The sequence below is a fragment of the Neopsephotus bourkii genome, unplaced genomic scaffold (genome assembly GCF_033783945.1).
Source record: "Neopsephotus bourkii isolate Nb327-2 ecotype Australia unplaced genomic scaffold, CSIRO-AGI_Nbou_v1 NB_272, whole genome shotgun sequence".
Lineage (NCBI taxonomy): Eukaryota > Metazoa > Chordata > Aves > Psittaciformes > Psittacidae > Neopsephotus > Neopsephotus bourkii.
This window is the reverse complement of record NW_026900781.1, coordinates 1,845,474-1,873,153: the sequence shown is the minus strand read 5'-3', so window position 1 is coordinate 1,873,153 and position 27,680 is coordinate 1,845,474. Positions and strand designations below refer to the sequence as shown.

The 27,680-nt window shown below is 35.9% G+C and overlaps 1 protein-coding gene across 6 annotated transcripts in view; it reads left to right on the top strand.

The window, feature by feature from the left end:
• Positions 1-27,680, top strand: part of ATP9B (ATPase phospholipid transporting 9B (putative)) — a 167,526-nt gene that overhangs the window by 32,096 nt on the left and 107,750 nt on the right. For all 6 annotated transcript variants that reach the window (XM_061346370.1, XM_061346367.1, XM_061346366.1 and 3 more), the window contains 3 exons: positions 963-1,071; positions 10,349-10,407; positions 19,725-19,776. In XM_061346370.1, the coding sequence (XP_061202354.1) occupies positions 963-1,071; positions 10,349-10,407; positions 19,725-19,776 (220 nt within the window). The remainder of the gene's footprint in view (positions 1-962; positions 1,072-10,348; positions 10,408-19,724; positions 19,777-27,680) is intronic.

Here is a 27,680-nt window from a genome sequence, read left to right as displayed (position 1 = left end):
TTACCCTTAAGAGTTTAGGGGAAGGTTGGCAACCTATTGGACTTCTGCAAGAAAAGTGTAATGATAGAGATTATCTCCTGTAGAAAGAATGTATAGGTGCGTATCTGAAGCTAGGTAGATATTCTAGAATCTTATCTGTTGGAGGAATATTTGAACTTTTATCCATCTTACTTATAAGATACCTTTACTGTTGAAAATTTGACTTCCCTTCACTGTGGGAGAAAGAGTGAGGACTTGCATTTAAGAAGTCAGAAGACCATATCTGAAGAGAGGTGTAGGAAGGGAAAGGGGAAACTCTTATGTGCTTATCCCTAAACTGTTCTGTATTTTTAGCTTACCATCTTTTGAGGCCAGAGACCATATTAACTGCATGTAGCACACTGCTCATCCAGCAGAAGCTACAGCGGGAGCAATGAAAGTAGCAGCCAAAGCATTTGGATACTTAGTTCTTGTGAACAAGCCCCCTTTTTCTTTGTGAATATTTGTGACCTATTGGTAAATAAGTACATTTAAGATGGCAAAATTACTTAAAGTAGCCATCAATTTACCTTTTAATTTCTGTCTGTTAGGAATAAGGCACTGACCTTAATGTTAGAATTGAAGACTTACATGTTTTTGGTAAAGCCCGAAAATTTGTGGAAGATACATGTTTATTGAGCTATAAAAGCTGTCTTTAGTTCATCCAAAGCATTTTAAATTTTACATTTCAAATTGAATATAAATTATGCATTTTTTGGGATGTAGTTATTCTAATTATAACTTTTAATATAAGTTCTATGAGTTATTTTAATTATAACTGTATTTCTTCAAGTTTAACAGATTGAGGAGAGCACCAAAATCGAAATAAGAAAAAAAAATTAATTCTAAGTGCATGTTCTTACTCTGTGTATTGTTTCTACTTGTGTATTTCTATTCTAGCAATTTCAAGAACTCTGAATTGCATAATTATATATCTTTAACAGGGATTTGTTTTGACGGTCACAGTGGTACGGGAAGCTGTTGATGAATTTCGACGTTACAAGAGAGACAAGGAAATGAACTCACAGTTATATAGCAAGCTGACAGTACGAGGTTAGCAAAACCATTTGTATAAATGCTTAAATATTTCATCTTATATATACATTTGAAGACTTTCAGTTCCAAAAAATAACCAGGAGTCTCAAGCTGCGCTATTCAGAATGAAACTGATACTGAGCTGAAGTGCCTGATTTCCCTCAGAAAAATATGACTGTTAAACATGACCTGTTTATGAAGTGTTGTAAATCTTGTGTTTTATAAAGGAAAGGTGTATGTATATAATTATATATATATTTTTAAGCATTCTGCTGTTTAGTACCATTACTTCAAAGTGCAGTTCTCTTCTGAAATTGATACCTACAGGTAACTCAGCAACATTGTTAGCTACGTATCAAGTGTAAATAGGAAATAAGGGATCAGTAACTAAGAAACACAATCTAATTAAAATTCACTAGAGCCTTTCAGACTTGGTGGGTGTATTTGTGTTTAAGAAAAGGGTGATGTGAGTCAACTTCAGTACCAAAAATAATGATTATGATTTTGCATATAATTTGAAATCTGTATGATCATGCAGTAGGAACAACTACTTTTCTTTCCAGAAATTAATAAAAGGAGAGGTCAGTTATGTCTTTTTTTAGCATCAAAGCCTTTAAGTTTTTCACAAACACTTTCAAGGAAATGAAGCACTTCAGCTGTGAAGTGACAAATTTGGTAGGATATTGTAAATCATAAATGTGAGCGTAAGAGAAAAACTGTGCGCCCCTCCAGTTTCATGTTTTTTAGCATATTTTGCTGTTTAGATTCAGAACAGAATGCTACGTAGATTGTTCGTTATTTTTTGGCATCTTTCTATTATCACGTCTAATGAATAACCTTAAAAAACAACATGACCTTGCTATTACACTCAAAAGTTATTTTGCTACAATATCCTAGGAAGTATATGTTAAGGATTTTCCTTGGCATAAAAGTCCTAGAAAATGGGAAGCTGTTATGGAATATGAGGTTGTGTCTGAAGCATATAGAGTATATGACATACATTGTGCCAAGTATAAATTCTGTTTACTAATTCCCAACTTAAATTTCATGGCACTTTTTAGTATACCTTAGTGAATATTTTCTGAGAGTCAGTGGGAAGAGTAACCTCACCAGAATTAATTAGAAACTAAACACTTGGTGTAGCTCTGGATAATACTTCCTCCAGAAAAAATGCGATAAAAGCTTGTAATAGAACACAAGTATATTCTGACTGAAATCTTACCAATTTTTTTAAGTAATTGGAAGGTAAGTAAACAGGCAACGGTCTCTTTACTTACGACATAACTTAGCAACTGAGAGGAATTTATACTGCTTCTTTGCAGTATGGAGACTAGCGTTGCTTTCTGGAGTTCCCATATGGAAGGGAACAACTGTAGGCAATATCTGCCTATTGTTCTTCCCTTTCTTGTCAGCCTGAAATAGCTTTAGCAACATTTAGACATACTACTGGGGAAATTTGCAAATGGGGATAGCTATCATCTGTTTAACACAAGTGGTTGCATTGCTGGCCTCCAGATCTTTACAGTCTTTAATACAACTGTAAAGAAATGGACTTTAATTGGCTTTTCTTTCAAAATTGTAATTTAACCTGCCAGTTGGTTTATTAATTTTTTTAGATCTGTTATGGTAGGCTATTTAACACTCATCTTTGAAATAGACAGTACAGTCCTACCCTATCCAGTAGTAGTGTTAGTGATCTAGAATTCTTAGTTCTGGAAACACATACATAGCTTATTGTTACCAGTGTGATGTAAATGTCGAGACTGACATTTGCTGTTTAAAGAGCTAAACTGGGTGCCTTTTGCTGCTTTTTTCACTTGTTTAGAGTCAGTATTGGAGTTTCTGGTAAATTGTTAGTCATTTAAGTAGAAGTTTCTGAATCCTCACATCTTCTTTCCCAATTCATGAAATACTTTGTGAGGTTATGTGTGTTTGAGAAACTTTTCATTTTGTAGTTTCTCCTAGAAATAAGGAAGTTGTCAAAGCAATTTGGTCACTTTGATACAGCCGTTTTCTAGATACAGAATAGAGATTTAAAAATAGGTATAAAATAGCTATACCCATATAGGTGTAGCTTTACCTATATAGGTAAAGCCCCACAGTTTTATTGGGAACTGAAAGGTAGAGAGCTTTAGAGATGCCCTCTTTTTTGAAGAATGTCAGCTTTTACCTACAAATGTGTGTGTCTGTTTCAACTTACAGGTTTTGGTGTCAGTGCCATAATTAATTAATACTTGTTTTTTGTTTTTTTTTTGTGACTTTTTTTGTTTGCTCTTTTTTTTTGCTGACATTTTTACAGTGGTGTGATTGATAATCTAACATTTTGAGTTGTGGCCTATTCTAAGAATGAAAACAGTATTGCAGTCCCCCTCAAAATTAAGCTGTACTAAGCATTGCCACAAACATATATAAAGTAATGAATAGATGATAAATTGCACCTTTTTAATAATACAGGATTCTTTCATATCAAGGCATTCTGAAACTGAAAGGCATCTTTTTGAGGCAAAAAATGGTACTTTCTGCTGTGATAAAATAATAAAAATCACAATAAAAATAATCATCATAAAAATAATAAAATTCATCATAAAATCAGGCCAAGTTTTTTACAAGTTTTGAGAAGGATTTAGGTGTTTATGTTTGCAAATTAATAAAGTCAAATACCATACTTCTGTAAACTATTTTTATAAATAGCTTCCATTATAGTCCACCCAATTTTTAATATTGGCAGTACTCTTCAAGTGGAAAAAGTCAGGTTTACTGTACTAACCGACAGGCTAATGGTTTGGAGAAAGAAGGCTTTGTTACTTGTGACTGAACAAACTTGATACTGATTTAATTAAAAACCTGAAAATCGATGCCACTCTTAAGAGTCACTTTTCAGAGTGGAACTGCACTTTATACTACTCTAGCATCTTTTTTTTTTCCCTGGTGATTTTATGACTTGTGTAGATTTTACAGTTTTTTCCTTGGAATAGGTATTTTTCCCATCTCAAAGATGGAGAAACTGACATAGAGAGGTTAAGCAGTGTAACTTTGCTCAAATTGGACAGTAGGAAAACTTAATGTTAGCAAGGTTCAGTGTTACCCTTGGTTTAATTGTACCATTTATGGAAGATAAAAATGAGAATTTAATAATTTCTAGTGAATTGTTTTGCAAAATTGTTTGTTTACTATAGGGAAATGAATGTATTCATAGCAAGAGAAGCTACTGGGATTTAATTGTGATTAATTACATGTGTAAAGATAGCATGGTAAGTTGATTTGGAACTTAAAATCTTTTTATACAGTGTTGCAATAGATTAAAATCAGGAAGTCTCTGACTACCTAGCAGTATTGATTTTCTGTGGGGTCATTCTTAGCCTCAGGAACACCTAAATGGGCAAAACATGAATGCTGTCTTATGACCTGTGTTTTGGTAGCGAAAGAAGTACCAGCTTCTTGAAGATGGTGGATTTACATCAGTGACTCTTGAAGACTTAGAATTTATTTTTAGTAATTCAAGACCTTGAATAAGTATTTGTTCTAATCAAGAAGTTGTCTTGTTGGGGTTTTTTTGTTTTTGTTTTTGTTTTTTTTTTTTGAAGGGGGAGGGCAGGTGTTGTTTTTGTTTTTGTTGTGGTTTTGTTTTTTTTTCCCCTAATAATGAGCTGCTCTGAGCAAGCAAACCAAGGGAGAATGGGAAATTTGTTTTTAAGTGTTACTTAATTGTACTTAGGCAGCAACGGCCAGCTTAATGTCCATAGACTGTTTGATCCATGTGAAAGCTCAGTCTTAAGTTATCCCTTGGTGAATGTGATAGGTGTAACTGCATTTGTCAAGGATATGCACCTGCTACATGTGCTATTTGAATGGTTTTTACTCTTTCAGTCCTTTGTGGCAGGTGATGAAACATGCAAATCAGGAAATGTATTGAATTTTTTTTTTGTGAGCAAGTCAATTAAGTATACCTGTCTGTCTTTCATGTGATTCTTATACCTTTTATAGCTTTAGATTATGGTGTTTTATCTAAGTGTATGATGCATTCTGCTGTCTTAATCTTTTTATTGAGGTGTTTTTTGCAAAATCTACTTTCCTTTTTTGAATATCAAAGTCCTGAAATCCCTAATAGACAATTTCAGACAGTATGCAAGTTAAAGTTCTAAAGGAGGCATATTTGCCTGTAGAACTGAAATTATCCTGTCCATTTAATTGCCCTTTTCTGCTTCAGAGCAGTTCACCTGCATATCTTTTTGTAGAGCAGAAACTGGGATAGAAAAAATTTGAAACCTGTGCATGCAGATTTGAGAGGACGTTAGTTTTTCTTTCCTAAGGCTCTACTATACTTCCGGCGCAGCTTCAAGTTTATAAACAGTTTGTTATATTTTTCATTAAGCTGCCAGAAACCAAGTGGGTAATAAAATTGTAAAACAATTTTAGCTCTTTTTCCCCTTTCCATTCTTTAAGTTGGCAGTTCTGCCCTGAACCTTTCCTAGTTAGGTTTACCCATGCAGTGTTACTGAAGTTTTGAAGAAAAAAGATCAAGGAGAGAATAACTAACTATAATACTCAAAAATGCGAGTTGCAGAACAGGTATGCATCTGCCACTTCATCTCAGGATGTTTAACATGAGTTTTGGAAGTGTTGCAGAACTTTCTTTTTGCAACCTGTGAAGCAAAGAAAAAAATTAAAGTCAGGAGAGGTGAAATTAATGAAATAATTCTACCCAGGCTTCAAATGTGAAAGACTTACATCTTTAAGAGTGCCTTTAAGAACGTAATGAAATTGAAAATACATGCCAGAACTGTGTGAAATTGAGAAGATACCAGTAAGTGCTATACATAAGAAGAAAACACAGTGTGCAGGCTAGCGTTTCTCCTTTGAAATCAGAGAGTTGAAGTCTGTTTTGGAAAGCTAGAGTGATTTAATTTTTTTATTACTTTTTTACACTTTTGAATTTGTTTACGCAGTTGGAGAGCTCTGTACTCAGTTTTAAATGCAAAACAGTCTCTGTCAGGAGGCAGTTTTCAGTGATTTAAAAGTGTTACCTGCAACTTTAGAATAGGATTTTTGTCAGTTCCTTGATCGTTGTAATATTATTCTTCTCCAGTTATTTGTAGTCTGTATTGAAACCTCTTATAACATTTCAGCTCCTCAAGAACAGGTTGTCCTCTGCTTTTTAAAAAGCCATTGCATTGAAAAAACGTTATTTTTGAATCTAAAGATACCACATTAAGTCTTTATTGGTTGCAGTATTTCAAACCAACTGATGACTTTGTTCCTGGTATTGAGACCATTTGGGACAGACAAATTTTTAAAGAATTGTATCAATTTGATTGTTTAGGGAAACAGCAGCAGCAGAAGCAGAACTTGAAATCTTAATGTGAGATAGAATTCTAGAGAGGGCAGAAGAGAGGAAGTGTCAAGTGAACTGTTCCACGTTTTTCAGCATCCAGGAGACTGGGTAAGAAAGAATGAAGGCTTTCCATTTCACTCAGGAGGAGACAGTACACACAGAAGGGACTAGGAGTCCTCTCTCTAGAGTTTCATTTTGGTGATTAAAGACTAACATCAGTTCACTATATAAGATGGAGTTTGAAAGAAGGACCCAAGGACAGCACTTTGCACTGAAAGCTCAGCATCCTCACCTTGGACTCACTGTAGCTTTGAGTTCTCCCCCTGTGCCCAGCCCCCCATTATATGATGTATACTCTAATTATGCTGACAACTGGGGCTAATAGATACCAGGTGAAACTTTCATATGGTCTATACCTGACTGCTTTCATTCAAGACATTTATATTTCTGTGCTAGACACAAGCTCTATTACCAATTCCAGAAGCAGTACTTAAGACAGTACTAAAGGTACCATAGATGTAATAGCAAATTAAAAAGAATTTGAAAATGCTGCTCTGAAAGTCACTCTTCTTTTAGGAGTGGCTTGCAATCAGATGCTTATTAATAAAAATATGAAATTATCGATTGCTAATTAATAAAAAGTAACAAAGAATAATAAAAATTAGTATTGAAAGTTAATGAAAAGTAATTTCTGATATATATCCACATTTTCTTTATTTCATTTTTTATATGAAATGGTTGTTAGCGCATATGAGATACTAGTTTTTCTAGTTATTGCAGTTCATTTTGTAAGGCTTTATGTTGGGAGTAAAATGAATTACTACAGGCACTTTTCAGTGTTCCAGTTCTGCATAATTCTGTATGCTGCTTTAGGCAAAAGCCTTGCGCCTTGGTGGACTATAAAGTCTGGATGCGTAGGCACTTCTGACAGCTTTGGACTTTTTATTGGTAATTACACAGATGGTGAGGAGTGTTTTGCTATGGAGATGTTTTCAGAGAAAAAATAGTTTGCAAAAATAATTTATGCAGTGAATAACATTCAGTGTCTTTTTTCCTTTTTCTCTAAATGCATCTTCACTAAGATGTAGTATTGTATTATTTTAATGTTCTCTGAGATGGCACCTAATGAATCTAATTTTTGCTGGTCTAAAAGAAAGTGTTATTTGTTGACTTTTAAAAATTTTAACCCACTTTTTGAATTGCTGCCACGTTTTACCATTTAGTTTTTAACAGAATATATCCTGCCATTCAGATTCATTGTAGAATAATTGTCTTGCATGTCACAGGCCACTTCCTTAAGTGCAAAGATATACAGGGTGCTTTGAAAAGACACGTTAGTGCATAATAGAGATGGTTTTCTGTAGGATTGTACTAAGCCACCTAGAAAACAGTTTGATAAGGAAACTTTTCAATTTATGACATGAAATCCCAGGATTGCTAGACTGAGTAGAAGCAAAGCTGCAGTGTGAGTTCCTGTAGGTATACTTGGCACCAGGAGTCTTTGCTTTTTTTGTCTGCCCTTCATCATGTTCCAAATGAGTGTTAAACCTTTTCTTGTCTTCTAAGGCTTAGTGTCTTTTGATCTTTACTGCATGATACTGTGAGAACACAATTCTGGAAAATTCAGTTGTTGATAAAATTGCTGGTAGTTGCATTTGATTAGTATCTCCAAATTATTTTTGTCATACATGACTGCGTAGGTGGCATAGATACGAGGCAGTCCAGCTGGAGCTAGGATATTTGTGGCTGTTATTACTGTAATCAGTTGATTTTACGTGGTTATCACACTGATAAACTGATGAAAATTACTAGCATAGGAATTAAAAAAAAAATAGGAAATGCTGTCCTTTTGGTAAAGCTAACAAATTTAGAAAGCGGAGTAAGCATTACTATGTTTTTCTGGTATATACTATTCACTTCCACTCAAAACTTGAGAATTTATAAGGAGAATTTACAGGGTCCTGCAGTTAAGCAGGCTGAGGATGTTGATCTGGTATCAGACTGTTCTTTCAGTGGTTGAGCTTTAATTTTAGTTACTTCAGATTTAAAAAAAAAGAAAGTGTTGAGAGGTTCTTACTACCTTAATGTCCGTGGGTATCTTGAAACTCCTGTAGAGAAATGCTAACATTTCTTGCTACAGCTTTTGGTAGCTTGGTCTTATGGTGCTCCCTTCACCTTCACAAATGTGTTACGGCAGTGTTAGGAGTCAGATTGAAGAGAGAATTTGTTCAGTGTTTGAGGGTGGGGAGGGAGTTGTCTTTGGCAACTGAAAAATTGAACTGGAATAAAAGATGATTAGCAATAACAAAGAGTGGCTTTCAGAAACAGCTTTGCAGGCAAGCCAAACAAAAGTTCTGTTTCTCTTCTGACACAGCCCATTTTTAGAAATGCTAACCTAATGGAAACTGTATTAAAAATTAGCTATAGGAATACATTTATTATTGACTGAATTAAACATAAAGCAACTGATCCTATTGCATGAAATGCAATTTTAAAGAGCAAGTACTGAAAATAATTGCTTATAACATGAATCCTACTACCTTTGTGTAAATGCATGTATAAGGAATTTTTTGAGGTTAACTACCTGATCTTTCTTCATTGAGAGTTATGAGGTCTCATAGATTTGGAACCTAGCTTAGCTTTTTATAGTCAGTATAACACCGTGATAGATGATATAATGCACATTAACAATCTACTGTTAATAATACTTTTAATTAAATTCCAAACAAATTGCTGCTTATCCTGTGCTTTTATAGGTCTTCTAATTTGTTCAGTCTGACTTTTATTTAGAACCTTAACTCCTTACCGTATTTTGACATACTTGTCATCTGATACCTGCTGATCAGATACCTGCTGCTTAGAATCATGATAGTGTTCTGATGGGAAAAGATATTTTGTATAGGTGTGTATTTCAGCTCATCAGGCTGTGTAAATATGCATGTGTTTGTATCCTGAATTAACAGGTTCTGAATTTATCACCTGTTGTATCTTGGTAGAGGATATCCTGATGTCATGACTTGTCATGTCTACAAGGATTTGGGGTGGATTTTTGGTTGTTTTCTTTGTTGTTTTTACCTCAGAGAAGCACCTCTTTCTGGATTTGTCACAAGAACCCTGGGACTAGAATTCCTGAATTCTGATAACATAAATAATAACTTATTCTGCCCATGGCAGGGGGGTTGGAACTTGATGATCTTAAGGTCCTTTCCAACCCTAACCATTCTATGATTCTATGATTTTGGGCTTAACCTCTCTGTCTCAGTTTTTCAGTCCATCACATAAGAATGTTAAAACTGAACAGTCTTACAAGTATTAATACCCTGTAGAACATACAGATATTAAATTGGTACATGTGCTGTGTCTATTTTTGAATGAGTTGCTCACAGCAGTTACTGAATGGGCAGCTCTAGGGAATTAAAATCCTCTTTTTCAGCTTATATTTTACTTTATCGAAAATGAAATATTCAGGCATTTCTTCTGACTTTAGAGAAACTCACCTCTTTTCACTGAACTGCCAACAAGTTTCACACAGTTACCAATCACACTGTAACTTCAGCGGCCAAGCAAAGCTACCTGTTGGTAACTGGGCTGTGACTAACACGTGTGTGAGAATTCTCCATGACTGTAAGCCTAACAACTCTTGATTTGTCAAAAGTAGAAATGTCGGCTAGTAGGATGTGAATGACTTTCCAATTTCACAACTCGTGTTACTGATATAGATAAGACTTGAGCATCTTCCATGTGTGTTTTTTTTCCTCTAATACTTCTGCAACAGCTAACTGGTTACTAAATTAGACTTTTTTTTAAACCAGTGAATTATTCAAACAGATGAAATCTATCATTTTGTATAATTTATAATATTTTCACAAAACAATAATGTCTTTAAGTATAACTTGAATTCTGGGATTTATATTCTTGTGACTATTACTGCCTAAGTTGATTACATTTCTTCTTTTTTTTAAGGTAAAGTGCAAGTTAAGAGTTCAGACATACAAGTTGGAGACCTCATCATAGTGGAAAAGGTTGATACTTTTTTAAATATATTTTAGATACTAAAGACTATTAACATGCTAATTCTCTTCTGAAGTATATTGAGGTTCTTATCTGTGAAGTACAAACTAGCTAGTATTTCAGTTAAAGTTTTATTTGATAATCTTCAAGGAAGTCTTTTTTTATTAATATTAAACTTGAATATACGCATATATTTTATGAGTTGCTTATGCTTAAATTTGTCTAGTGAAAGGAATACAGTTACTGAATTCTCTGGCTTTTGTTGTGCTGAATGTTCTAAGCTGTCTTGATTAGTGATTCCTTCCTTCTCATGCTCAATTCAGTGCTTTTCTATGTCTGAAGCCTTCAAGGATAAGTGCATCATATAATTATGGATATAATACATCTAACTAATACAAAAGTTTATACATTTTTGAAAAGGAGAAAAAGCTTTTCAGTTTGATTGCAAATGGTGAATGAGAGCTGTGAACAACTTTTCCCTCTGTGTTAGTATTGTAATAAAGACAGCATTGGTTATTTCAGATGGCTTTCTAGGCTACTAAAATTATTGTGACCTTGAAAGTCAACTTAATTTTCTTGTCAGAGGAAGCTATTTTTACTTTTCTGGAAAGGTTACTCACTTTCTGGGTGCCAGCAAGTGATTCCCATCACACTTTGTGTTAGAGAGTTAATCCAATGAGAAGCTGGAAGGGGGCATATCAAGTTGAAGCTCGTATCTACAGCTTTTCTTGAAGTATTGTGCGGCAAGTTGCAGCTTGGCAGAATAATCCTTAGTGGAACTTAGTCAGTCACTAGACTTTTCTAAACTTCTTGGTGGTTTAAATCCTATTTAGTTGAGTAAATTAGTTCTGATAAAAGAAAATCCTTCAATATATATGCCCTCCCAATGCATTTTGTGCCTTATTTGTTAACACCTCTCCTTTTATTTGGAGAATTTGGATAACTCGTAGATTGTTAGTCGATAGAGATGATTTTCTTTTTTCAACCATATATAAGAAATTCATCGTCTGTTTGCTTTCTGTTTTTTCTGTAGTCCAATGAAAAAACAATACATCCAAGTCTTGTTTTACTTATTCTGGTCTTGTTTGGTATATGTACTTTGTATTATGTCTTACCTTTTTTCCACTTTCTTTTGTTTATCTGTACCTGGTATTTTGGGGGGCCTGTCTCAGCAGCATGCATTAGTGTAGACAAGATTAGCACTAATATGTCTGGCCTTTACATCTGTTATGCCTTACACCTTGCTATCTTAGAATGCAGGTAGAGTCAGCTTGCAGCTGCTCGCTTGTACATTTTTCAGATCTAGGAGACTTAGATGTTTGATTTTTATTAGGAAACTTTTCAGGACGTTCTTCATCTCTAAACCTGAATTTAATTATTTTAGACTGTAGGGAAGACTCTAGTGGCTATGTAAGTAAGCTGCCTTCCATTAAATTTACTGAGATTGTCTTTCTGTTGAATTACGCTAGAATTTGGAAAACTGGAATTTGGGGATCAATCTGTCTTGTGTGAGGTAGGTCATTAGCATCTATTTCAGCATTATTTACAGCAGTTTATAGATCATATGTTGTAAGTATCTAAAGTTTCCTAATGGAGAAAAGGTATGCTTACGGATTTAGAGAAATAGTGAGTTCTTTTGATGAAGATTTTACTTGGGTATCTCAGTAAGATGCATATAATTCTTTGAATGTTGTATTTCAGCTCCAAGCTCCCTTCTGTCCCAGCAGGGCTGTTTTTTAACTTTTGGTGTAGCTAGGGTGCCTTCAAACTAATGCAATTAAATGTTTTCTGATTCTGTTGAGAAGTGTGTTTTGTTGGAACAAGCAGTTTTCAGTTTTAGAGTATGACTTAAGCCAAAGAACCAGTCGGGAGTGAAGTGTTCAATTGCTCACTCTAACAGCAGAGGAACAAGTTAACATTGTATTTGACTGGAAGATGCATCAACAGCATTTCTTCAGTGAAATTAACGACTCATTTGAGCTGAAGATCCATATGTTAACTAGTGACTGCATCACAAATGCTAACAACTTAAGTTGTTATCAACTTAAGTGAAAGGCTTTTTTATGTTTAAACCTTGAATATCTTCTGATTGTCTCTTTTTAATAGGTTTGATCGATTTCAGAGCAGCTCTAAGTGACTGCAGTGTGCTTAAAACTTTAGTTTCAAGTAATATATTTATTGTTTCAACTGAAAATTTTGTAATGCACCAGTGCTAGAGCTGGAAGTGGCCTGAATAGAAGAAAATATTGCCTAGTTTTAAAAACTGAAAGACATGTGTAGCTGAGCTCAGAACTGGTCCTCTGCCTTGAACAGACATGCTGCTTCATAGATGTTCTTGGCTTGAATTAAGATAGGTTTAGTTTTCAGTGGGAGAACAGGTATGCATAGTGTTCCTAAATAAGACAGTTGAATGGATGAGTTAATGAGTTCACATATTGTTATTTAGACATTGTAGTTTATTGAGAGTTGGGAATACATTTTGTAGGTCATAAAACTTAATAGCATGGTTTATAATTAATAACACAATTACTTAATAACATTTCATAATAACAATACATAATACAGTGTTTTAAAACATGTGGAAAAGTAATGCTTTACATTAAAATTTTGAGAGCTTTTTTTTGTTGAGTTGTAACGTGACACAGTTGTTTTTTTCTTAACAGCAGGTGTAAAGTTAAATTAATCCAGTTATTTGTAAGGATTGCAGTTAATCCTAGCATGCAGTATTGCACAGCATGCAGATACAAGAAGACAACTAGAAAGTGCCTTGTCCATTTATAAGTCAGAAGTAATCAGGAATATTTTAGTCAATGAGAAAAGTACGTGGTTCATTACATGAATGGAGAAGAAAGGACAGTAAATACCAAATTCTGAGCATCTGTAGCTATGGGGAATTGGATGACTGAATACGGAGCTGGAGAAGCTTATGTAAATAACACTTTCATGATAACAGCATGAGAAAAATATAAATGTGATTTGAAACTTATTCAAAATAGTATTTTTCAAATGAATACTGTAGCCTGTGTTGCAGGGAAGTATAGGTATGTTTGTGGGCTTGTTTTCCAGTCTGGCTGGCATTCCTGGAGGTTACGGAGTTAGCCATGAGAACCTAGAAGCAGGGGAAGTACTTAGCTTTTGTTGGCCACTGTCTTGCTGTATTTATATCTCCAGGAATGTATTTGTAAGTCTTCAGCATAGACAAACGTTGGGAGAAATGTACGCCTTCTTTTTCTGGGACTCTAATTCTGCCTAGACTTAAGCAAAACAATGTATTCAAGTCATTTTCATGACTTATATATCCAAATTTCAATATATATCAATAAACATTTCTAGCTTCATCGTCATGGTAAATGAGATTACATAGCTTCTTCATGGGTTTCTGAATGCTTGAAGTTGCATGTGTTGTCACTGTAACTTGTTCCACTTTGATAAATATGACATGAGAGGGCGAACATGATTGACATATTGCTGCTGTTTGTCTGTGGCAATGTACAACAGAACTTAATTTTCTCCATAATGAGGTGTTAAAGATTTTTGTAGCGTATTTGCCATCTGTTTCTGTGTAGTCACTCTTCTAGTGACTAGGTACACCTTTGCAGGGGGGATCTTTGCTCTCCAGTGTCAGTAGTAATAGTGACTGGTTTTTCTGTTATCTAGTACTCCTGCAGTATCTTCCTGCCCACTTCCAAAATATGGAAAACCTGATGAAAACCAAGATGTCCTGTCAATCTTATACTGTTCTGGGGTTTTTTGTTTGGCTTAGTGTTTTTGTGTTTTTGTTGGGGTTTTTTTGTTTGTTTGTTTTTGTGGGTTTTCTTTGTGGTTTTTTGTTTGGGTTTTTTTTTGTGGGTTTTTTGTTTGGTTGGTTGGTTTGGTTTGGTTTTTTTTTTCATATGGAGAAAGTAAATACAAGAAACCCTATAGCCTTCCCTACATGGAAGGATACATTCAGATATGTTAGTGCAGAAAAGCTTCATGTTATAGGAAAGAAAAACAAGCAGAGAGAACACATTAAAAAGACATAACGATGCTTTTTTTTCTGTTCTATTATATTTATTTCAAGGTGTGTTTTTTTCCTATTAAAATGTGAAAATGATCACATCATTAACTTGATCACAGTCTACAGCTTCCTCAAGGAGGGCAGTGGAGCAGGAGGTGCTGATCTCCTCTCTCTGGTGAAAAGTGATAGGACATGAGGAAGGGGAATGAAATCCTGTCAGGGGAAGTTCACATTGGACTTTCGGAAAAGGTTCTCCTCTGAGAGGCTGGTGGGTCACTGAAACAGCCTCCCCAAGCAAGAGGTCATGACACCAAGCCTGTCAGGAATATTTGGATGATTCTCGTAATTTTAGTTTTAGGTAACCCTGCAAGGAGCAGGGAGTTGGACTCAATTATCCATATAGATCCCTTCCAACTTCAGATATTCTGTGATTCTGCCCAGTTTTGTTGAGCGTAAAGATTTGAATCTTGGATAGCAAGTATAGAATCATAGAATCATAGAATAGTTAGGGTTGGAAAGGACCTTAAGATCATCAAGTTCCAGCCCCCCTGCCATGGGCAGGGACACCTCACACTAAACCATATCGCCCAAGGCCTCGTCCAACCCGGTCTTGAACACTGCCAAGGATGGAGCATTCACAACCTCCCTGGGCAACCCATTCCAGTGCCTCACCACCCTAACAGGAATTTCCTCCTTATATCCAATCTAAACTTCCCTTGTTTAAGTTTTAACCCGTACCCCTTGTCCTGGCACTACAGTCCCTAAGGAAGAGTCCCTCCCTAGCATCTCTATAGGCCCCCTTCAGATACTGGAAGGCTGCTAGGAGGTCTCCATGCAGCCTTCTCTTCTCCAGGCTGAACAGCCCCAACTTTCTCAACCTGTCTTCATGTGGGAGGTGCTCCAGTCCCCTGATCATCCTCGTGGCCCTCCTCTGGAGTTATTCCAACAGTTCCATGTCCTTTTTATGTTGAGGACACCAGAACTGCACACAATACTCCTGGTGAGGTCTCAAAAGAGCAGAGTACAGGGGCAGGATCACCTCCTTTGACCTGCTGGTCACGCTCCTTTTGATGCAGCCCAGGACACAGTTGGCTTTCTGGGCTGCAAGCACACTCTGAAGCCGGCTCATGTTCATTTTCTCATCAGCCAGCACCCCCAAGTCCTTCTCCACAGGGCTGCTGTGATCTCTTCTCTGTCCAACCTGTAGCTATGCCTGGGATTGCTCCGACCCAGGTGTAGGACCTTGCACTTCAGTACCAGGTAAACGTTTCATGTACTGAGTATGAAACATGCATTCTCCTTGGAAGTTGATGATTTGTAAAAACCTGATGCCTTATTTGTATTAGAATTTCTGTTTAGTTCAGTAGTAGATCATTTGACTTATTTTTTCTGAAAAGTTTTGGAGTGTTGATCAAGTGTTTACATGCTGTTTACAAGTACCTAAAAGTTTGTAGGCATGAAGCCAGTAGCCTGAAACTTGTGTAATGGATTTATGTCAGTGCTAGCAGGGAAGCTGCAAAAATATATAGCTAATCTATAGGAAGACTGGATATCTATTTAATTGTTATTGTCATTTAAGGAAAGATTTATTTAATTTTGAAGTTGCATTTCCCCTTTCCTCTTTTGCTTTTTTCCTCATCTAATAGGTGTGTAATAGTATCTATTAATGTTTTTACTGCCTTTTTTTTCCAAATCTGAATATGAGATAGTCCTGGTTGAGTCTGGGCTCATGATGGATAATAAATTTCACTGCATGTTTAATTATTTTCTAAGTCAAGATTTTGCAAAATGTTGTTCTAGCTGCAGTTGCAGGTGAGCAGCCTCTTCAAGGTGAATACTGTTGACATAAGGACAAGCACATGAATTTTTAACTCTTATGTTTTTATTGCTTCATATGAAGAAGTATCATGCATGATAATGCAATATTTTAGGTATGAGGAGGGTTTTTTTGCTACCTGCATAGGATTTTTAGGTAAACCAGAACATGCATCTCTTTTTTCCACTGTTTCCAAGCTTGCTTGTTTTCCAAGCATCTTGTTTGCTTGAGATAGTATCAGCTCTGTAGCCGTTAATGGCCTCTCTATGTTGAACTACCCATCAATAGAGCTGCAATTGCTTCCAGTATGCTTCTGAATCAGTGCCCTTGAGAGTTTGTTACAGTGAATGGCAAGAGTTACCTGCTTCCCAGAGACATATAGAGAGTTGATATCATCTTATTTTGAAAGCTAAGCCTGCATAGCACAGAATCTGGCAGTCGACTCTGAGGGATCTGTTCAGACGACACTATTCCAAATGGTACTGTTGTGGCTTCATGCTTATCTTGGGGAGGTCTCTCTGAGTAGTGAAAAACTTTGCTTACGATATCCAGGATGTTTTGTGGTCAGAAATAAAATTGCTATCTAAGTATGGCTTCTTGAGAACTGAGGAAAGTGTTAAAAGTGCAGCAGGAAAATGCATCAGCTTCTTAAGTGGTGGTGTCTGATGTAAATACACATTTATTCTATACTATGTGTAAGACAATGTGAATTTTTTTTCTGAAAAAAAATCAGAGAAACTGATTTTTATTGATAGGCACAGTATTTTGAAGGTCACACGCTGTCATACAAAACAGTGTTTCATTGTCTTACCAGATGTATTTTGAGCTATTTTTATTGGAGAGAACTACTGTGTGTACTTCGAAAATTTTAGTTCAGTTTTTTTTTTTTCTTTTGACATGGAGTGATGAAGGGGAAGTGCTGCCTTAAAAAAACCAAAAGGAGGAGGGTTAAAAATGTGAAACTGTGTCTGATTTCCAATCAGACGGGTTTGAGAATGCTGGATTCCTTTCAGTTCATAGCAGTGTTGTGTCCTTAAATGTTGAGATGGAGTCTTGGCTTGACCCAAATGAACAAAAATACCCTGTGTTTGTTGATCCTTCTGGGAAGCTTTTTTGAATGGGTTTGCTGATGCTGTGGTCAGAGTTACTGCCTAGATTCCTGTTGGGATAAGTACATTCGAGAGCTGCTACAAGCTGAATGCACTAGAATTTAATGTAAAGACCATTTTTAACCCATTATGTTTTTCTTTGATATTTACATCTTTTTAATAATCCGTAGAATTTGTATCTTCCACTTTGATGCAGTGAACAAAAGTATTGTGATTAGGATTACCATTACAAAATTTAAAGATGAGATTCTGAATGCTGCATTCAGTATGCGAGATGTTCCATTGCTGAATGCCTTGAAGTTTTCAGGTTAGCCTGAACCTATCATCATTGCTGTTTCTTCTGTATAAAATAATTAATTGCTTTTCTATAGCTGGTAGTTTATGTGCAAAATAGAGCCACAATTGAATTGTTATTGCTGTATTAATTTTGATTATTAATGAAGTGTGAAATACAGAGTAATTGTAGAGTTTTGAAATGCTCATGCTTCTTAACTTTCTATGTTGAATAAATTCAGTCAGGTTTTTATGGCTGAAAGCTGAAGTTTGTGTATGCCATGTTGGGGGCCTTGTCAGCTATGTTTTTCTTTTCCATTCAGACAGTTGAGGTCTTAAAAAATAAAAGATGAGCCTTAGGTAGGCAGTGTCTTTCAAGGCATTATCAATCAAGTATAACAGGAAAACCTGGAGACCCCACTTGGAGTGCTGTGTACAGTTCTGGTGTCCTCTACATAAGAACATGGAGCTATTGAAGCTAGTCCAGAGGAGGGCCATGAGGACAATGAGAGCCAGAAGCACTTCCCATATGAAGACAGGCTAAGAAACTTGGGGCTGTTCAGCCTCGAGAAGAGAAGGCTGTGCGGAGACCTCATAGCAGCCTTCCACTATCTGAAGGGGGCCTGCAGGAATGCCAAAGAGGGACTCTTCATTAGGGACTGTAGTGATAGGACAAGGGGGGATGGGTTTAAACAGGGGAAGTTCATGTTAGATATAAGGAAGAAGTTCTTTACCATGAGATGGTGAGGCACTGAAACAGGCTGCTCAAAGAACTGGTAAATGCTCCATCCCTGGCAGTGTTCAAGGCCGGGTTGGACAGAGCCTTGGGTGACGTGGTCTAGTGTGAGGTGTATCTGCCCATGACAGGTGATTGGAACTTGATGATCCTTTCCAACCCCAACTGTTCTATTATTCTGTGATTCTTCCTGGAGGAAAGAAATATTTCTTAGTTATATCCTCTTAACAATTAATCTGAAATGAATATTAAGAAATGTTTTTTAACATGAAACTAATAAAACTGCTAGTAATGTTCACTGAGATGTCTTAATTAGTTAAAGGTAATCTGTAAATGAAACGCAAATAAATCTTTATGTTTAGCTTCAGTACCAAGCAGTACAGCACGTACTGGACAGAAGTGATTGAACAAACTGGTATTCAGTACAGTATTTTTTCTCATTGCTCTGTCCATTGTTCACCCTGGTCCCTGTCAGCTTTGTCTGTCGCTTTTTTTCCTTTCCAGCCCTGTATCTATTTCAGGTTTTGACATGTTGGTTATTTTTACTTCCCCCAGTTTTTCATTCTTAAACCCTATGTTAGCAATGTCTAACTGGTGTTGGTAGATGCCTTGTAAACGAGTAGTGGGAGAGCTAAGGTTTTGGGTAGTTGTATCGCAGATTGCATGTGTGTGGGATGGCAGTGCTGTTCATTTTGTTTAATCTGTGAAAGCTCAGATTGGCCTTTCTGTGGTCAACAAATGAAAACGTGATTTGATACTGATAGTTGTGTGCTTGAAAAGGAAATGGCAGAACAGGTGTGCACATGCATCTGACTGTGCATGTGGCTCTGTGCATTAGATAGGGAGAAGAAAAATTATTTCATTTTTGTCTCTGTAAATGAAGTGTTTATAGATGTGGAATAGGAAAATGCTGTTCTCTGAGTTAGTGTTTCTTATGTGTGTGTTTGTGTGTTTTGGGAGAGAGGAGAATACTTGCTACATGTTTGCAACTTGAGTGCCAAAGCAGATGTGTTAAATTTCATTTTTTTCTATTATATACGCCAAGTGTCAAGAGTTGCTGAAACTATTTTTTAAATACTTCAGTTAGATATTCTTAAATGACTGCTTTCAGTCAAGAAAATGTAAATCTGTTGTAGTTCTTTAGGTATTTATGATTCACTTATAAAGAGCATCTGAAAGGATTAACTGTTGTTTGCTTATTGTATATTTTTCGAAAATATTGATTTCTGAACTGCAAATGCTGAATGTGAAGTACTGTGAGCAATCCTATTTTAATTGAGTTTCAATCCAAGTGTGACCTTTTGGTGATAGATTTTACTGGACATTTGATTGGAATTTACTGGTTTTTTTTTTCCTGCTTACGAAAAGTACACCTTTTTTTCCTTTCTCTTCAGAACCAACGAATCCCATCTGACATGGTGTTTCTCAGAACATCGGAAAAAACTGGTATGTTTTGATAATTCAGATTGGTATATAAGTGATAAGTTTGTGGTTTCAGTAAAATTTTAGGTTGTGCATTGTGGTCAGTTTCAAGTGATCACTAGATTGATGATAGGAAATCTGCCTTCCTGAGATTAATGGGAGAGAGTGCACATATGAGAAATGCAGTATGCTTGGACTGTAAAACAGGAGAGATCTTACTATGAACATGACATTATAGATACATTCCTCCAAAGAGATGATTTTTGTGAATTGTTGTTACAAAATATTTAGGTAAAATAAATAGTAAGACTAGTTTATAGTGAAAAGATTGGTTTTGTTTTAGGTGACCTGAAAGTATTTTAAGTGGTTAGTTGTAAATCATTATCTTGCAACACATTTAAATGTCACTGGTTGTATTTCATTTATTAAATTGAAAAGAACTGAAATCTTAAACTACTAATATGTGAAATTAAAATATTTTTTAAAAAGGTCTATTGCAATGATATAAAACCCTGAAATAACTGAGTTGTTGTTTTGTTTGTTTGGTTTTTTTTTTCACTTAGAAATAATACTGCCTTTTTGATCAGTTAGAAAGCCCCACAAATATCTTGCTGAGTGAGAGAAAGAAAAGTACTTCTTTTTAGTTCTGTTTCTGTTCATATAGTGATAGGGGAGTACTCTTAATCTTTGAGAAACAAGTATCTCCTTTATAGGAACCCTATAAATTACAGTTGTTTTGATTAAAGTTTAGAAATCACTATTAGATGCCCCCTCTGTAACTCCAATGAGTTTCCCTGCTTTATATTACCATTTCTCTTCAGATCCTGAAGAGCTGTCTGATATTTGTCAGACAGCACTAAATTTCAAAAAGCTAATAGCTGTGGTATTGGTAAACCCTGTATTACTGGCACTTAGTATTGCGCTGTGGCACTGGAATTCTATCATATACTTCAGATAAAAGTCTAAATTTGCAGAGATCATTTGCAAAAGAACACAGAATATTTCTGATAGCCTGCAGAACCCTACTAGAGCTATATATTTGCTGAAAGAAATTACTGTATATGGTTACTGTGTCTTCCTAATGACTTCCAAATGCTGATTAGATGCACTAGATCATCTATAACTGGTCTGGACTGACAAAGTTTCCTAATGGTCTGTATATCATCGCTGTCTTGGTTAACCACTCTCGTTCAGGATACGTGGCCATTTCTCTTTATTCCCTCCCACAGTACTGTGTTTTATTAAAACAATTGACAACTCAAATTTCTTGGATCAAGCATGATTATAAAAGGATTGATAATGTTGGGTGTTGGGTCTACTCGCAGTTGTCTTTTCCTGCTGACTGTAAAACTGTTTCAGCTGAAATCACAGCTGGTAGAAAAGTAGGAGGACTTCTGTGCCCATAGAAGAGTTGCTTTTAAACTAGGCTGCTTGCATGCAGTATGTAAGTGGTGGAAGGTCAGTGTGTGTTGATCCAAAATTTTCCTAGTGTTTACTAGGGAACTCCATGCGTATCGAGTATCTTGAAGGAGCATCAAAAACTGTCTGGTGAGAGCTAGCTTGCTGTCCTTAGCTAGGATCGTCACAGCAGTTTACATCAGATGCATTGTCACTGCTGGAATAAATGAACAAGAATAAGATGAGACAGTTGCCTAGCTTGCAGCAAAACAAGTTCATAAATTACATATTTTCATATCTGCACTGTAGCATGTTTTCCTCCCTGTTAATTCTTAAATTCCTGGATTCTGTTTGTGAGGTTGTAAGGCACTGTGTGGCCTCCCCTCCCTGTAGTACCGTTAGTTGAAGGGTATGGTACAGGTATGGTTGTCAATAAACAATACAAGCCAGAAATGCATCTGCACAGGGTACCTCTGTGTCTTGATTGGAATGTATATGAATAGTAAATCTTGAAGGACCGGAGTTAGTATAAATCTATCTCTTTGTCAAGATATAGATGGGGAAGGTGAAGAGGGTGCATCCCTACATCAGAAATGTGTGAAGAATAACAATTTTGAAAGTAAATTCCATCAAGTCTACTTCAATCACCTTTCTTGGAATGTCAATTTTCCTGTAAGAAGCTCTGTCAGATTGCTATCTAGAAAATAAAACTACTTATCTTAGAAGTTTATCATGTTGTTACAGTAGGCTTTCCATAATCAATATTGAAAAATGCTTATGAACAATTTGAAAGAGTTGTGTACCTACTGTGTGAATATTCATTATAACGTAAGGTGAATAAAGAACAAATTGAGTAAAATCTTCCCAGATTTCTGCTATCAGTTTTACAGTATATTTTACATATACTTATGCTACATGTGGAATGGTGGAATGTGATTTTTACCATTGAAAATACAACAGGTTAGGTAGTTATATTGGTGTTGCACTTTTTAAAAAACAAAACAAACTGGGGGGGATAATGAAACTCAAAAAAGAAAAAAAACTCTGAACTTCAAGCATATGGCAGTAATTGTTTTTTGACTAAAAGAGTGAACACTTGCATCTGTAGTTGTTTCTTCCTGGATGCTGCAGTTTTGACTGATTTATGGTTTAATTTATAGTTGGCACTTTAAGTACTTTGTAAAACACATTAGTTTTTGCATGGTTTTATGTTCTATATGTAATTTTATTTTATCTTCTCTGCAATAAAACAGTTTAACTATAACTTGTTACTATAAATCTATAAAGAGTAAAACAAAGAGTTTGAAATAATCTTAAAATCCAACATACCCTGTAGCTGCTTCTGTGGTAAAGTACTATTTTCCAACTTCAATATTTACACTATGTAATGTAGTCTTCAGTACTGCAGTATCATGTATCTTCAGTCAGAAAAAGAAGCAGTTTGAGTTATAAATGGGTAGTTTACAAAGTTCAGCCTAAAACTGTTTTGGCTTCTTTTTATGCAACTGTGGTGCTATGGAAGAAATGAGGCAATGGCGTGGGCTCTCCTTCCACTTCCCACACTTTTAGGAATGTTGATTTTTTTTTTTTTTTAGGATACTTCTAACTCTGCATTATAGAAGCTGAATCTCAGAGACTCAAACTTATTTTGATAAAACTGAATTCTTATTAGATATCTTTATTTTTACTTTGTCTTTTAGCTGAAGTGTCTTCAAACAATCTAATGACTTGACGCTAATTGTATTTATGTATTTTATTTTTTAGATTCCTATGTTTTTCAGACAGACTTTTAGAAAAGTTAGCCTAAAGAATAACATAAGTGGGTCTGTGTTTTGTAGCCATGTTTGACAATTTGTGATGTCAGTATTGCTCTCTTTCATAAATAGAGGTAGCTAGATGGCTGTTTGAGTTTTAGAGTTAGGACTACTTCCCCGGGGGATGAAGGTGGTGGAAATCAGTTCTCAGATGTGAATTCTTTGCTGCTGTCAGACTCCTCATATAACAGAGGTTTCCACAAGATCTTCATTGGCTTCAAAAAAAAAAAAAAAAAAGAGTAAAAAACCTGGAATAATACGTTTGGCTTACATATACTTCGAAAGGGGGGTGTGTGTGTGTTAAAGCTGAATCTTGGTTTTGCTCATTACATACGGCAGAGATGGCAAGCTATTTGGAAGATGTGTCCCATTTATCAGCCTTCCACCAGATTAAAGGAAATGTTCATGCTGAGCCGGCTGCAATAGATGATTTAAGATTATTTTCTTTTGGTGTATAAGCAGGCATCATGCCAAAACCAACTGACTGCTTTAGTGGAAAGCTGTTATGTAAATTGTGTTACACCAATGGAAATCTCCCTTACTGAAATTAAGCTAGATCCTAAGTGGCCTTTAACATAGTTTTCAGGTGTTTCCTTAAATTGCTTGGCATGCTTCTCTACATTTTATTTTCTATATGCCATCTTAATCATAGATCAAAAAGCTAGGCAGGGCATTCCAGAAATCATAGTATAACTTTATAGTTGTCCACAGGAACTGCCAACTGAAGCAGGTGTTGATGACTTCAGTGGTATGGGAGTGTTATCAAAGCTACTATGTTTGTAAGCAGAAATAAAATATCAAAGATAAACCTTTTCCTTCTCTAAGCTAAAATCCTTGTCTTCTGCCTTAGTTGTGCCTTGTGCTAGTGCCTTGGTTGAGTGACTGGCTTCAAGTCCAGGTCAGGTATTTCTGTACTAACACACAAAGGTGTTCTGATATGAACTGCATCTGCTCCTTCATGAAAATCTAGTGTATGTTTTTATAAAACTTGTCTTTATATAAGTTCAGATCCTTAAGATCTTTGGTCTGCCCTTCCTGGTTGAAATTAGCCACAAGTTGATCGTTACTGGGAGAAAGATGGCCTGGAAGAATAATACTGTGCATGAAAATAGGGCTGTGTGAGCTATTTGCTGAAGCCTCTGCATTTGGAATAGCCAAGGGATAACTGCCTTTTGGGCTTGTGGCATGCTCCATAGATGATAGGACTATGAAGAATTGCTTGTGTTACGTATTGCTGCTAGCTGTTTAGGCCTATGACAGGCTGATCCATAATGCTGTTACTTGTTTTGTTATAAGCTTTTTAGGAGAATAAGAATCTTGGCCCTTCTTCTTGCTCCTGTGGTCCCCCCTTATCACAGAGAATGCTTTGTGATGGTATGAAAAGTAGAGCTGGGTTTACTTTTCAGCTTTTTCTGTTAGAAATTGAGTTTCCAAAGGGTAAAGTGGAATTGCTTCTACTTCAACGTTCCTGACCATAGCATTTGAACCTTGTATATCTGTCAGTTGTACAGACTTAGAATTTTTGGCAGACACTTGATCTGATGTAGAATAATAGCCACTACTTCTGGAAAAAAATAGTTTTCCTAAGAGATGGAGTACTGCATTAAGATATTGCTCTTCTAACAAACTGATAAAAGTTTTTAATAACTGTAAAGGTAGAAGTCTAGTAAAATAAGGTCCACAAATACATTTTAGTATACAAGCTTCTGTAGTCTTCAGTAACTACCAAACTGGCAAATAAATGTAATACTCTAGAGAGAGCAGCTCCCACTGATCAGTTCCACTGCTGTGAGCACAAATCATAATAATAAACATTTTTTTTGTTTTGTTTTTGTTTTGTTTGTTTTGTTGTTGTATGTCTTTAAATCGAGTATTACAGTAACTTACTGGTGTGGACATTCTAAATATTGTTATGTATACCACTACACCTATTGTAATGGAAGCAATAGGGAAATGAGAAATCATTACAAGTTCTCACAATCTTTTGACTATGAAGACCTTTTAATACCTTGCAAGGTAATGCCAATAGCATAATTGTTATGTGTGGTATTTTTGAGGTCTGTGTTACATTGTTTTGGCCTTACCTATGTGAATACTTAAGATGGTGCCTCAGGAACACAGGATGGTTGAGGTTGGAAGTCATCTTTAGACATCATCTGGTCCAACACCCCTGTTCAAGCAGGGCCACCTAGACATGGTTCCCTAGGACCATGTCCGAACAACTTTTTAATACCTCCAAGGAGAGAAATTTCATAGTCTCTCTGTGCAAGCTGTGGCAGTGCTTGTTTATCCTCATGGTTAAAAAATAGTGGTTTTTTGTTTCCTGAGGCTCAAGGAGCATCCTGTGTTTCAGTCTGTGCCCATTGCCTCTGGTCATGTCACTGGACACCACTGAAAACAGCCTGGCTTAGTCTTTGCACCCTCTCCCTGCAAGTAAAAATATAATAAAGGTGATGTAAGCAGTATCTATCTGTTCTGGACAGTTAGGAAGAAGTGTTCTGCAAACAGCTTAATTGTCTGGGCCCCACTCTGTTCTGGAACTTCAGATAGTTGAAAATCAGACCAAAGGAAAAAACGTCAGTTTGGAATTCAGTTGCACAACTGATGTCACTTTTTATCTTTTTATGAAAGCAATTGCTGCAGAATAGTAAGGTTGAAGGACTTGCATTTTTCACACATTCTGGAATTTTCTGTTGTGCTTAGCAAACGAGCATTATAATCTCTACCTGTCTGGCAACTTAAAATGCTTTCAAAATCTATTGCTATAGAGAATGATAAATGACTAGAATTAAGTTTTGCACATACGGCCAGATAAAAGTTTATCTTTAGGGCATGAGTAGCTGCCAACAATCTGTCCAAAATACTTTAATCTGTTTCTGTGCTTCAGTTCCTATTCCGTTTTTAACATTTGATTTAATTTGGGCTTGAAATGTTTTGGTATCTACTTTAAGCCACTGAGTAATACTGATTCTGTGTGATCAGTTACTTGTTTAAAGTACAGTCAGATAGTATGAGTGTTCTGTAGTGGAAGGAGGAGGTCTTCAGCAAGCATTAAGCTCCTAATAGCATTACTCTCTATTACTGATGTAAAATTATGTAGTAAAACGTTATTAGAAAACATCATCGTATACTTCATTCCCTAATTATTTTCTTATATTTTCTATGCATAGTAGGGTGACTAGGTCAATGCATGTTTTTTATTGGATTTTAGCAAAATAAGCAGTAACAAATAAATACTTACTATTTCTTTATTTTTTGTATTTAAAAAAAAAAAAAGAGTTAACCTTTATCTGTAGGGAGACTGTGTATTGTGCTAGGTATATATTTGCCTGTTCCCACTGTCCAGTAGTAATATATTTTCCTAGAATTTTAGGGCATTTAGTGGCTTGGCAGAGTTAGCAGTTGCTTGAACTCCCAAACAGTTCTGCCAATTTTGGGAAGCAGCTTGGAAAAGCTGAAGGTGAAAATCATCGAAGCAGATGTCAGAGGCAGGGCAAGTCAGGCAAACAAACTATATGTAAATTCAGAGCTGATAGACTGTGAATAGGTTGTTGAAGGCTTTGAAAATTAAAAACTTGCAGGAGTTTGGTTCAAGAATTCCTTGCATGGAAGCAGTTTATAATGTTTCCTGTAATGTGTGTGTTCATAAGATTGATGCCATGCATTATGGTTTTTTAAAAAAGTGTCACCTTTTTTCAAAATTCTAGTAGATTGTTTAGTCTTGGTTTGGGGGGTTTTGTTTTTTTGTGGGTTTTCTTTTTCTGTTGTTTCTGTGGGGTTTTTTTCCTTACCTGAAGGCTTTACTAGACAAGCTGTTAGCATTCACTTGAGAGATCTTTGTAACAATTGGAAAATACCTCCTGGTGGTCCTCACTTTCATTATGAAAAAGCAATTTCTGCATAACCTATGAAGTTTTGATTATTAGGTCTAATGAGGATTGATCTTGCAGTAGTTTTAAAGTTTCAATAAAAATTTAGAAATGCTCCTCAAATCAATCTTAATGTATTTATAAGGATAGCTTGCACATCAGATTCTGACTTTCATGTGGGGCTTAAGATGTGTGGCTGGCTGGAGTTGGAATGGAAGCTTATGTAGGCTTGAACTACTTTAATTGGGCAGCTCTCCTTCCAGTAGTAAAACAGCAGACATGAAGCAGCTTGCCTTGTAAGGCGTACGCAGTTAAGGGTGGCACAGGATTCTCCATACAATTGCTATGGCCCATGTTGCCATGCTGTTGTTGCTCTTTGTCATGTGGAATTTAGCTGAAATATTTAACTTCCTTAGTTACAGTTCTGATTGCAGGTGTTCATGTAGCTTTACACAACCTTCCTCTGTCTGACAATTAAAAAGAAATTAGAAAAAAATAGAAATCCTCTGCTTTTTGCTGTAATGAAGACCAGTGATAAATCTTTGCAGCTGGGTCTGATGCTTCTTCCCTGACTCCTGTTTGGTAAAGGAGAATATGCTGATAAATTTTAAATCAAGGATTTATCCTCTTGTTTTTCACGTGCCTATTGTAATCCAACAGTTTTGTCAGCTCCTCGGACTTGTACTTTTTCTGTGTTTAAACTTTATGAGATACTAAGGCTTTGATTCCTGCTCCTCCTAATTTAATGACATGTCCTTCAAGTTGATTACTGTTTCTGCTGCTAAAATCTTCCAAGACTGAATGTGCATTCAATGGATGCTGGTATATTTGGCCGTATGTTTTTCTC